This window comes from Biomphalaria glabrata, chromosome 1 (genome assembly GCF_947242115.1).
Source record: "Biomphalaria glabrata chromosome 1, xgBioGlab47.1, whole genome shotgun sequence".
Classification (NCBI taxonomy): domain Eukaryota; kingdom Metazoa; phylum Mollusca; class Gastropoda; family Planorbidae; genus Biomphalaria; species Biomphalaria glabrata.
This window is the reverse complement of record NC_074711.1, coordinates 55,237,497-55,250,010: the sequence shown is the minus strand read 5'-3', so window position 1 is coordinate 55,250,010 and position 12,514 is coordinate 55,237,497. Positions and strand designations below refer to the sequence as shown.

Genomic DNA, 12,514 nt, shown 5'->3' with positions numbered 1-12,514 from the left:
TGTAACAGCATTTGATTCAAACAATTTTGTTCACAATAGAATAGTAAAGATATGATATGAAGAACTTTTTTTTTATTATGTGAATATTATGTGGGAAGCGTGGTTGAGAGGCCAAGTACGCTTGAACTTTGCTTGGCTACCTATGAAGGGGGCTTGAGGTTCAACACCCGACTCAGATCTCGCCCCCTACCCCACCCCCCTCCCGGTCAACCAATGAGATTGGACTATAGCGCTATAAGCATGAAAGTAGCACTATACAAAAGCCATAATTTATTGGGAAAGTTGACTTTAAATTGGTTTGGGGAAAAAAAAAGAATAACTCAAAATCTATCATCATAATTAATGATCTGTGAAAGAAGAGGACTTGTAATAATAATTTTAAAAAATCACAATACCGGTAGCTAACATTTTAGAAGTATGTGTGATTGGTTTTAAGGTCCCATGATCAAGTCCTGGTGGAGACAAAGGGAATTTTATTTTTGAAGTAGGTTAAAACACCTTGAAGTCATCTGGCTCTAAATGGAAATTAGAGACTGCTGGGTAAAGTTAAAATTAGTTAAACAACTTTACACCCTTGTAATTCACAGAATAAAAGACCTAGAAGTATACTATGAGAACATGCTTGTTAATTTATACAAATCATACAAGCATAGCAATGTATGAACAACAAAACCTGATCCTTGGTTAACATGACACACTAAAATGCTTTCTTTTAGCACCAATAACACTCTGGATTCAATATAGATGATTTACTGTTGCAATACCAGTTTTTTTAGAAAGCTTATATCAGCTAATGAACTATTTGAAATTAATTTTGTTTGGTATCTTAAACAAGGGAAAGAAATTGTACTTGACTGATATGGTTGTGTAAGTTGAATTAGTCCCCTTTGTACTATAAAAACCTTCTATTTTATAAGCACTTCTCTGGTACAGTGGTTAGTATGTTGGCGGAGGCTTGAGCCCACAAGTTCGAATGCAGGTCGTCAAACTTTTTTTTTTTATAAATGCATTTAAAAATATATTATGGTAATATTCACCCAGATGCCCACTTTTTTTCTCCCCCATCCCTTTCTCAACTGGTCCAGAAAAGTGATAGGATCATAGCATTTTGACAAGGCTAAAAGCATGAAATTGCACTAGACAAAAACAATTGGCAATTGGTAAAATTATTTGTAATTGTTAGTTTAGATCTATTACAACTTGTAATTACATGACTGATCCAAACTAATTGATACAACTGCGGTTAATATAAGCTTGTTTTTTGTGTGTTTTTTTAAATATTTTTAAAATATTTTCTTTTTTTTTTAAAGAATGCTAATCCAAATTGTTACACGGAATAAATAGGTCAGTTTTATATCCAAGTCAAACATGAAAATTTAGGAAACATTTTTACAAAACTTGATGATTTGTTTTATTTATTTGGTGGGGAAGGGGATTGAAGAGGAAATGTTGTTATTGTCCAATCACCAATACAGTATCTCCCCACCTACCCTCCTGTGATGTCTTACAAAACCAACCATATTTCATGCGTCATAGGAAAAAAAACAAGATTCAAGATGCATAATAAATAAATAATTTATATAGGTTTATGATTAAGAATCTAAGCTCTTTTCAAAAAGAAATTTAAAAAAATCAGCTCTTTTGAAGTAAAAGTTATAAATATTGTATTATCCTAGCAAAGGTAAACAAACACCAATAAGGAAATCAAGGCATAAGCTGAAAAATCGTATTGATTCAACTGAATTCCATAATTACAAAAGAATTCAATTACCAAAATACTTAAACATCTTTATATCTGGTCTACTAGCATCTAGGCCTAGAATTTAGAGACTTTTGTTCTTAGCCTTTTTCTTGGATCTAGATCTATCATTTTTAAAATTAACTTAGACTAATCATTGTCACATGATTGTGATTGTTATATATTGATAATTTGATATTTTACTATTTAAGTATTTAGACTTATCTAGATCTTGTTTATCTAGTTGAAACTGAAAGTTTATTATTTGATTCAATCCCTTGGGTTAATTTGTTGCCTTTCTTCCTGGTGTAAGAAATAATTTATTATATCTAAATTTAAAAGGTAATTAAAATTAAATGTCTTTGATCTTAAATTTAGATGTGAAAAATAATAAATTTAAGTAATGATTAGACTCATTAAAGCACTAATTTTTTGCAGGGGAAAGTAAGAAAATCAACATATTTCAATAATAATATTTTTATATAGAATTAGATTTAGTTTAATTACCTTAGTAAAGTAGACTCTGAAATAAATTTCAATCGCTGTAAATGAATACATTGCTATCAAGTCTCAATCAGTTGAGTTAGAAAAGATTAAAGTGATTAATTAATCTATGTAAAAAATTTAAAGTATAAGTTAAAAAAAAAGAATACCTTTCAATGTTTTACTAATTTATCATCAATATTAATTTTGAGCTCAACTTTTCTGCATTACATAATTTTTAGAATCATTCTCTTATCCTTACCTTTAAGTTGTTCTTTAAATGTGTCTAGAATGACACTATGGCAGAGTGGTAAAGCACTTGGCTTCCAAACTGAAGGGTTTGAATCCTGGTGAAGCTGGGGATTTTTTAGCGGCCCCCGAAAGGGGAAAAGACGCTATTAGTTTTGTGCGAAATGTCTGTCCATCTGTCCGTCCGTCCCATTTAGATCTCGTAAACTAGAAAAGATATTGAAAATCCGACATCACAATATTTTAGACCATTCAAAGTTCTGATGCAACGGCTACTTTTTTTTTTTTCTAAACGCGAAAAATCTCATTTTTAAAATCAGTTATGCAAGCAGTTTTTTAAAGAGAAAAAGCTAATTAGTATGCATTATAAGTTATACCTAATTTAAAATGAATAGTAATCTTGTAAACTTCATTTTCCTGAACATTTTTTTTATTGCGGAAATGTTTTTTTTTAGCATTCGAATAAGAGATTGAGCCTTTTCAAAACAATTAGATCAATTATAAGACCAGGGGAGGAGCGGTGGCTGAGCGGTAAAGCGCTTGGCTTCCAAACCGGGGGTCCCGGGTTCGAATCCTGGTGAAGACTGGGATTTTCAACTTTGGAATCTTTGGGCGCCTCTGAGTCCACTCAGCTCTAATGGGTACCTGACATTAAGTTGGGGAAAAGTAAAGGCGGTTGGTCGATGTGCTGGCTACATGACACCCTTGTTAACTGTAGGCCACAAAAACAGATGAACTTTACATCATCTGCCCTATAGACCACAAGGTCTAAAAGGGGAACTAGTTAGGCCAGGTTCACATCTAACTTTACATTCACTTTCACCTATCCTTTGATCTGCGGGACCGTTGGGGCACTACACAAGATCTGTTAACCTTCTTTCTCCATTCTTATCTCTCATTTGTCTTTGATATAATTTCATTTGGATGTTCTTTCTGAAAATATTGAAGCCTGCCTGGGTGGACCACTTCAGGGGCCGATTTTGAGTTTGTGTTTCCACACAAACTGTCTTTTGTAACCTTGTTAATTTTAGGATCCTTAGGGTGTTTGAGCTCTAATGGGTACCTAACATTAGTTAAGGAAAAGTAAAGGTGTTTTGGTTATCAGGCTGGCCACATTACACCCTTTATAACTGTGGGCAAAAGAAACAAATGACCTTTACATCATCTGCCTTATAGACCCCATGGTAGAAAGGGGGAACTTAAATACTGGTATATCTTGATAAAGCGTTGATAAAATGTATCCAAATTATCCCTGTCTCTAGTAATTGATGACTGTAGTTTTTTTAGTCAGTTTTTTGTTATTTATAATGTTCATGTTCCTCTTTTCAAAATTAACTTACAGTTGTAGTATAAACTCAATGCACTTAAAATTCTTTACCTTAATATAGTGATGATCCTTTTTTTTTTAATGCTAAGATATTCTTTGATTCAAATGCCTTACAACAAATTTTTCTCATGGTATTAAATTATTTACAGAATGTCTTATTATCAAGCTAGTGGTAACTACCAGCCGCAGCCTGGAAACTATATGTACCAGGGAGGACAACATCAACAAACTATGTACCAGTATGCACCCCAACCACAGCCACAGCAATATCAAATGTACCAGCAGTCGAGTCAACATTATGGATCATATGGGACTTATTATACCAATAGTGTATTTAAAATTAATGCATGGGAGGTAACTGCAGTTTTATCAGTAGTCTAATTTTGATAGGAACTTCTTTCTTCACATTGAATTTATGTGAATTGACTATTGTTAAAATGTAATTGTGATACAAACTGTAATAGTAATTATCACCTAAAATATACTGCATCGCTGTCATAGTAATTATCTTATGAAAGATACATGCATTGCTGTAAATGTAATTATCACATAAAAGGTGCATTGTTAAGTCTTATAGTTAAAATATACTGATTGGTGAGACATTAAAAACAGAAAATATTTTTTAGGTAATTTCAAACATATCTTAATGAATGTTACCTTATAATAATGAATATTAATAAAAGCTTCATCTAATCAGGCATATCAACTAAGACAATCAAGTGATCTTGAAATGATTTTTGTTCAAGAGATGCAAAAAAATCCAGAAAATATGGCAAGTTTGTCTAAATTTTCAATTAAAGATTTGCATTATTTTATTTTACAACTTCTTATCTTATAGATTACAGATATTATTTCAAAAGAAGAGATAATTACGTCCTACACATTTCGTGTAATCTAGTCATGCATGTTAGTCAGTGATCTAAACTCTGCTAAGTCATTGGTTTTCCTGGCTGATTCAGGCAATCCATTCCATTCTCTAACAGCACTAGGGAAGAAGGAGTACTTGTACAAATCTGTCCTAGCAAATGAAATTTGCCTTTATCTTTGTATCTTTCTGAGTATTTTATTAGGTTATGTTTTTCTATGTGTAAATTATGATTCAGTGTTTTATTTATTATTGTTACTTTACGTGGCTGAGTGATTAAGCGCTTGGCTTCTGAACCTGGAGTCCTGGGTTCGAATCTCAGTATAGACTGAGATTTTGAATTTCGAGATTTTTAGGGTGCTCCTCATCCCGCTTCAGTTGGGGAAATTAAAGGCAGTTGTTTGTTTTGCTGGCCACATCACACCCTGCTCATTAACCTTTGGTCAAAGAAACAGATGACCTTAACAACCTCTGCCCTATAGTTCACAAGATCTGAAAGGGCAACTTTACTTTTTATTCTTCTGTCCAGAAGAGTCTCTAAATTTAGTGATTTTACTAATGGTGTTACTCTAATCAAATGGGATTATTCCTTTCTTATTAAACTTACTGCAAAAGGCAGTTCTTTTGGGTGAAATGAGAGTTGGTCAATGTAACAAAGGTGTCCCACAAAAATGCTTTAAAAACCAGCTTAGACGCCAACATGCTTTAACCAACATAGAAGAGAGCACCAGGCTGCAGGCAGCTTCAGAACAAGACAGCTGGAGATCATGCACAAAGGCTGTGGAATACACATTTGAGGAACGAAGAAAAGCCACTGCCAAGGATAGGCGAAGATGGTGAAAATAAAATATCGACCACCTGTGGAAAATGGTTAGGTCTGTGCTGGATGAGGCAAAATATGTATGTCACAGCTGGGGCTGCATAGCAATGGGAAATACTGCATTCCTCATTAATCTCAGACTCAAAGACATGCCTTATTATTATTATAATGTTATTTTGAGTTGAGGGGTCCCAAGAAGAGGATGCATATTCTAAAATTGGCCTAACTAGGGTTTCATGTTCTTGTTTGATTTATAAAAATTTCTTTTAATAAAACCTAATGCTTTGATTTTGTAATAATTTCATCAATATGGGGATTCCATGATAACTTGGCCTAGATGCTAAAGTTTCCTTTTATTTGTGTATTTTTTTTTTTTGTACATTTTTTTTATCCTATTGTCTTCAATTAATATATACAGATGAGAAATGCCATTCAAGCCGAGGATTTGATGAATGTTTTAAATAATACACCAAGCATCAGGAGCTATTTTAGAAGTGAGAATTTATAATCTAGCTAATTCTGAAACAAATAATAATGGATGAGCAATTTAATAAGAATAATTTTTTTTCTTCTTGCCAGCTGTAAAACAATGTAAATTTTATTGATACTTTTAATTATTTCCAGCCAACTGGAGTAGAGAAATGTGCAGGTAAGCTTTGTTATGAAGCTAGGACAAGATAGAATAGTTTGATAGTGTTTGTCCTGAGAAGATATATATTCTTACAAATGTTAATTTATATAAATTCTTGACTAATTTTTTTTTTTAAATTTGTTTTCTAGCATAATGATTGCAATGTTAGATGTATCCTTTTTATTCTGTGATGCTCAATGAATTGGTGACTTTGCTTATAAAGTTAAAATAGGAGTCAGCACTAAATGGTGAGAATGTCAAGGTCAGGGTGATGAGATGTCATAATAATTATTTATATATATATATTTTTTAATGTTAGGATGTAAATTCTGTTGAAATTTAGATTGAACTTCCACTTAATATCAGTTGAAAACATAATTTAGGATTTCTATTGATAAAAAAACAAAGGTATCAGAGTCTTCTATGTTCAGGTACATTTTATTAAGCCTTTTTTAAATTGAATTATAACAAAATAACAAAATATTCTTTTTTTAAAACCAATATCCCCCAATCAGCCCAAATTATGTCAAAATTTAATACAAATTGATCAAGACAAGATAAGATTCTTTCATTGATTCAAACTTAATGGAAATATAACTTTATTACAAGAAGTTTTTCATTTGTAGGTCTATAATTATTAAATTATAATAAAAATAAAAGCATACAAGAAATGACATAGAAATGACAATGATAGAGAGGCACCCAAAATTAGCCTCTGCATAAACTTGGATAAGACTAAACTTTTGCGAGTGGGATATAAGGCAAAGGGTTCCCCCATCAGACTTGGCGAGCTTGAAGAGTTGAACAAGTTCACATACCTTGGCAGCATCATAACAAATGATGGGGATGCATTTTCCAAAGGCTGCAGCCTATTTGGACAATCCAAGCCATTGGACTCGAGATAAAAATACACCTTCTCAACACAATTGTCATCCCAACACCAACATATGCATGAGAGACATGGAAGTTGTCTATCAAAATTGAGAAAAGACTAGATGTGGCTCAACAAAAATGGCTGAGACGGATTTAGGGAGTCAGTTACACAGATCGGGTCTCAAACAAGGAAATCTTATGCTGAACTGAGACTTGACCACTTAATGAGTTTGTGACAGAGCGTCGCATGAAGTTTGTGGGACAAGTCCTATGACAGAATGAATTACGCATACCAAGAGTTGTGATGACATGGAGGCCAATATGAGGGAAGCGCAAACATGGAAGTCCTTGTATAACTTGGGGCCACACTTTCATGGAGGACCTCAGAGCAGTGGACAACTGGTGGGAAAAGGCTTCAGACATTACAAGTGACAGATCTTTGTGGAGACAGCTTGCTGCCCAATGCGCAGAACAGTGCGGGAGGACCTAAGTCTAAGTAAGTAAGTAATAATTATTAAAACTGATATAATAGACACAGTAGATAATGCAATACAGTACTGTCTACTAAAACAAACAACACCTATGCTTTCAGAAAGATAATAGTAATCTTTAAGTAAAGATACTTTCACAATTTGACAATTTTATAACAAATTTTTATGGATGCAAAGCCACACCCAAATGTAATTATAAAATTAGCTATAAAAAAAAATGCATGATAGTTATGACTGATTTTATTAAATTTTCAGATTTTTCTGTGATGAAATAAGTTTTTGGAAAAAATTTCTTGAATAAAGAATTGGGCAGTAATCAGATCAAGATATCTTGTTTAAAATTGTCTAGTTATTTTTTCTTGGACATTAAATGTTTTAAAATTTAAACTCACTATAATTTTTTATTCAGCATCATTGGTAGATTTCATTGTTTCCTGATATTAGATCATCAAACTTATTTGTTAGATAATTAATATATTTCATTGTACTTATTATTTTACACTCTCAATAAATATTTGTTAGATAATTAATATATTTCATTGTACTTATTATTTTACACTCTCAATGACTGCACTTTAGAGATGCACTTCACCTACTCCATGGACCTCTAGCCTTTTAAATACAACAACTTTATACTTTTATTTAAAACTAAAATAACATTTTTAGACATTTTTATTCAAACAATTTTACAAACTATCAATGATCTCAATAATCAACTTAACCATATCTAGCGCTCTCAGGATGGCTTTATGCAATGGAATGAATTTTTAGAACTACAGCAATGTCTAGTGGCATGGTTCAAAGTTTTCTGCCAATATGACTTTGATAGGTCAGGCTTTATAGATTCTACTGAACTAATCAATGTCATTAAACAATTATTTGGTAAGTGACTTGTTAAGTACAGAGCTGCCATAGATAGTGATAGCTTATAGTTATGGATGTTTATGCAGAGTTATGGATGTTTATCCTCTGCATAGCTAGAACAGTAATGTACGTCAATCTTAATTGCATATAAACATATAATTACATATATCATTGCCTTTGTTTGTAGAAGCGCTAGAAAAAAATTTAGAGAAAAGATACCAAATGTTGTACATAGGCATTTATGAAATGGAATTAAGCCTAGCTAATTGAAAACAAAAAAGTTCAGATGCACAAGAGTAACATTTTAAAATAATAATGGCAATGTCTTGGATTCCGAAAATTAAGGATGTGTGCAGTGATTCACATGACTATGCAGACCCTGTTGTTACCTGCATATTTTGCCATATCTTGTGAAGACTAAGCCATTTGTCTGCTGGTGGTCTATTTAAGTTTTCTTTCCGTCTTCAATAATGGCTTTTCTTTAAGTCTCAAATGTTTGTCACACAGTCTTTGTGAAAGCTCTCCAACTGTTGCTTTCAGAGACCATCTGCTGCCAGCTACTTTCTTCTATGCCAGTGAGGGCAAAATGAGTTGATCTTTATATTGCTTACAGGGGGCACCTCTGTTACGACATCCTTACGCGAGCTTTTCTTATAAAATATTTTTAAAAACTGATATAAGCTATTTTATTAGCCATTAAATGATTACCTAACATCAATTTAAATGACATAGTATAGTATAATAGTAGTAGGCATAGTGGCATACTATTATAGCAATTTTTAGAAACTATTTATGGCATGTTACTTCTAGGCACTCTGGTAGTCTTGCATTGCTGAGTTCACTATCTTCTCTGGTCCTGCTGTACACGTTTAGCATATTCTTTGTATTCTATTTATATTTACAATAAATAATATTTCATATTTAAATTTCATATCATAATGAAATTATACAGATTCTTAAAATAATAAGTCATAAAAAAAATGTTTAACTACCATTTTTAGGTTACCAAATTCAGCCTGACACACTGGAGACTATTTTAAAAAGATATTCCAGGGTTGTTCCCCCTCACAGTCGCTGTATTATAGCTTTTGATGACTTTGTTGCTATTTCTGTTCGGCTGAGAGCTTATACAGGTAAATGGCTAATATTAGAAAAAATAAAATTATGTTTAACAGAAAGCTATAAAAGTCTGCAAAACTTTTGCAAGTGAAAGCAAAATAATGTGAAATTTAAACAAAAAATTTTTTATTTTAAGATTTTACTTTTATTTATTAAATGTTCAAAATGGAATGAATGTCCGCTTGAGATTACTGTAAAACATTCAGAACTTAAACATTTAATATCAGAAACTTGAGATATATTTTTTTAATCCAGAGTCTCTTGGAAACTGGACATGAGATTCCTTTCCACAAAAGCTAATGCAATGGAAATCATTTCAGTAATAAATGTGGGCAAATCATTACAAATAGGACTTAAAATTTTGTGTAGAGAAACCTGATTTTATTGTTTGAAATATCTTAACCAATGTAATATTATATGTATTATAGGCTTATTTGTAGAAAAATATTTATTCCATACATTCAGATCTATATTCTAGTTAAGCTTAATTAAAAAAAATGTATATATGAAAGTTATTAGTACTTTACTATTATAAGTTTGTTTTACAGATGCCTTCAGAAGACGTGATAGTTTAATGCATGGTGGACATGAGACTGGCAGTTGTACTCTAGGATATGATGATGTAAGTGGTCCATTAAATGAATCTGAAATTATATTTTTTTTAAATCTTGGGTTTTTACATTGCAATGTATTATATGTAACAAGAACATTTCAATTGCAACACATAAGGCCATTATATGGAAAAAAACAAATTGTTACTATATAACATTCATCTTTATTTGCAAAATGTTGAAAATTATAATGTCACGTTCCCATCAAGTGTACCTCTTTTTAGCACAGCATTTCTTCAATTGTTATGTGGTCAACAAAATGTTCAACCACTTTTACTTTCATCTCCTGATACCAGGAACCCAATTACAGATTGGCTAATTTGGGAATCTTTAATCCAGAAGTCAAATTATGTGCAAAATCCTAATAACTCTAACAGAACTCAAACCCATGACCTTAGTCTAGAACTTAGCCTCTTCACTTTAACATATCTTTACATTGTCATGAATATTATTTTTTACTTCTATGACACTAAAATTCGCCTCTGGAGATCTAAAGTTTGAAGTATTTATGATAAATAAATTATTGTAAGTTATAAATAAATATTTTGGTGCATCTTACTGTAAATTAAAGATGTGAGCTTGTTCTTGTAAATATTGTGGACCATAATGCCTTTAACTAAAATAAGTTCATAATTATTTGTTCAAAGGCATAGACCTAATAACTGTGTTTTTAATGTACAGTGAAGAAGACAAGAATAATCTTATCTTATATAATACAGATGTTACTTCAAAATAGAAGATGATTACGTCCTACGCGTCATGCATTCAGTCATGCAAATTAACCAATGACTTAAATTCTGCCAAGACACTGGTTTTCCTAGCTAGCTCAGGCAAACCATTCCATGCCCTAAAGCACTAGGGAAGAAGGAGTATTTGTACAAATTTGTCCTAGCATATGGGATAAGGAATGTGCCTTTATCTTTGTGTCTTTCTGAGTATTTTATTAAATTATGTTTTTGTATTTAAAGATTATGTTTCAGTGTTTTTTGTATAATTGCTACTTTACTTTTGAGTCTTCTGTCCTGAAGGCTTTCTAAATTTAGTGATTTTACTAAAGGTGTTACTCGAGTCAAATGTGAATATTTGTTTGTTATTAATCTCACTGCTCTATAATGTATGCATGTTATCACAACATTCAAAGTTAGAACACAATTTACAAAAACACATATCAATAATTGAAATAACTAGAAAAAAAAAACACTCTCCATCATGGTTCAAATACTCCAATCTTAAATTAAAAACAAAAATAATAAGGTAAATGAACTTTGCATTAAGTTTAAAATTATTTCATCTGTAATGATATTTTGTTTGACCTTCATTACAGTTCCTACGATGTGTATTGTGTTTGTGAGATGCTAGCTACAAGCTTGAGACCAGAATAACTGAAGAAATATTCAGAGTACTTTTTTTATTTCAAAAATAATATTCAGCATTTTCAAAGACAAGAGTCTATATTACTTTCCAGCTTAAGACAGTGAAAATTCATTAAATTAAAGTCACGTACATAAAACTTAAGATTGTAAGATATTTCAATAAAAAAAACTGTCTTAATGTATTCTGATGTTAGGAACAGTTGTACATCTTTTTTTTTTAACATTGATATATTAATGTAATAAATAGAGAACAAACTACGGTAAAACCATTGTTTCTTATGCTGGTTAGTTAAATTATAATTGGAATGTAAGCCCCAAGTTGTATATAGACCTTTTAAATATTTATTAATAAATTTCTTCAAAGAGAACATTAAGTCTGAGATTAGTTTTTCAATTGGTACAAATTAAACTACTATATATTTTCTCTCTATATGTAGAACTGTTTTTTATTGCCCCATTGTATTGCACCATTTTCATGTAAGTTTCACATAATATGTACAAGAATCAATGGTCATTTTTGTGTTTGTAATTGTACAGAAATAACCAAAGTAATCATCAGATACAACTTGTTACTTATTTAGGCAAACATGATGATTATTAAATAGTTACTTTAAAAAAAAATTAAGGCATTTTCTATACTTAGCTATATTTTTGCATTTTCTTTTTCAAAAATACTAAATAAGCTGGGGAATAGGCCAGATCAACATAAAGTTGGAAGTTTATAAAAAAAAAAAAATATTAAAAACAAAATAGCTAATGCCTATATTACTTTTATAAAACAAGACATTAAATTTTTATTATTTTTCACATAAATTATGTTTACACAAATTCTGTGACATTGTTTTTAGAATATGATGCCTACATTTCTTAAATTCACTTCATTTAGTTTGAATTTCATTTCACTGATCTTTTGAATGATTCCTTTAAAATAAGGAGATGGTAAAATTACCTTTATGGAATAAATATACACTGAACCAGGAGGGGATTGCCTGGTTATGCAGTATGCACACTGGAATGTCATCTTGGGTCCTGGGTTCAATCATGAATTGCTGCCATCATCCAGCAGGAAG

General features: G+C 31.4%; 1 protein-coding gene across 6 annotated transcripts; it reads left to right on the top strand.

Moving 5' to 3' along the window:
* Positions 1-1,661: 1,661 nt before the first annotated feature.
* On the top strand, positions 1,662-11,812 carry LOC106052340 (sorcin-like). 6 transcript variants are annotated; one of them, XM_056044769.1, is made up of 11 exons: positions 1,680-1,798; positions 1,983-2,080; positions 3,947-4,151; positions 4,495-4,569; positions 5,901-5,976; positions 6,107-6,131; positions 6,263-6,284; positions 8,209-8,359; positions 9,343-9,474; positions 9,997-10,082; positions 11,396-11,812. In XM_056044769.1, the coding sequence occupies exons 3-11, from the start codon at positions 3,948-3,950 to the stop codon at positions 11,420-11,422; spliced, it is 798 nt and encodes a 265-aa protein (XP_055900744.1). In that variant the 5' UTR covers positions 1,680-1,798; positions 1,983-2,080; position 3,947; the 3' UTR covers positions 11,423-11,812. The 6 variants fall into 6 exon arrangements, with proteins under 6 accessions (XP_055900763.1, XP_055900744.1, XP_055900755.1 ...); XM_056044788.1 differs by lacking the exon at positions 1,983-2,080 and having other exon boundaries at positions 1,662-1,681; XM_056044780.1 differs by lacking the exon at positions 1,983-2,080 and having other exon boundaries at positions 1,690-1,798.
* Positions 11,813-12,514: the final 702 nt, after the last annotated feature.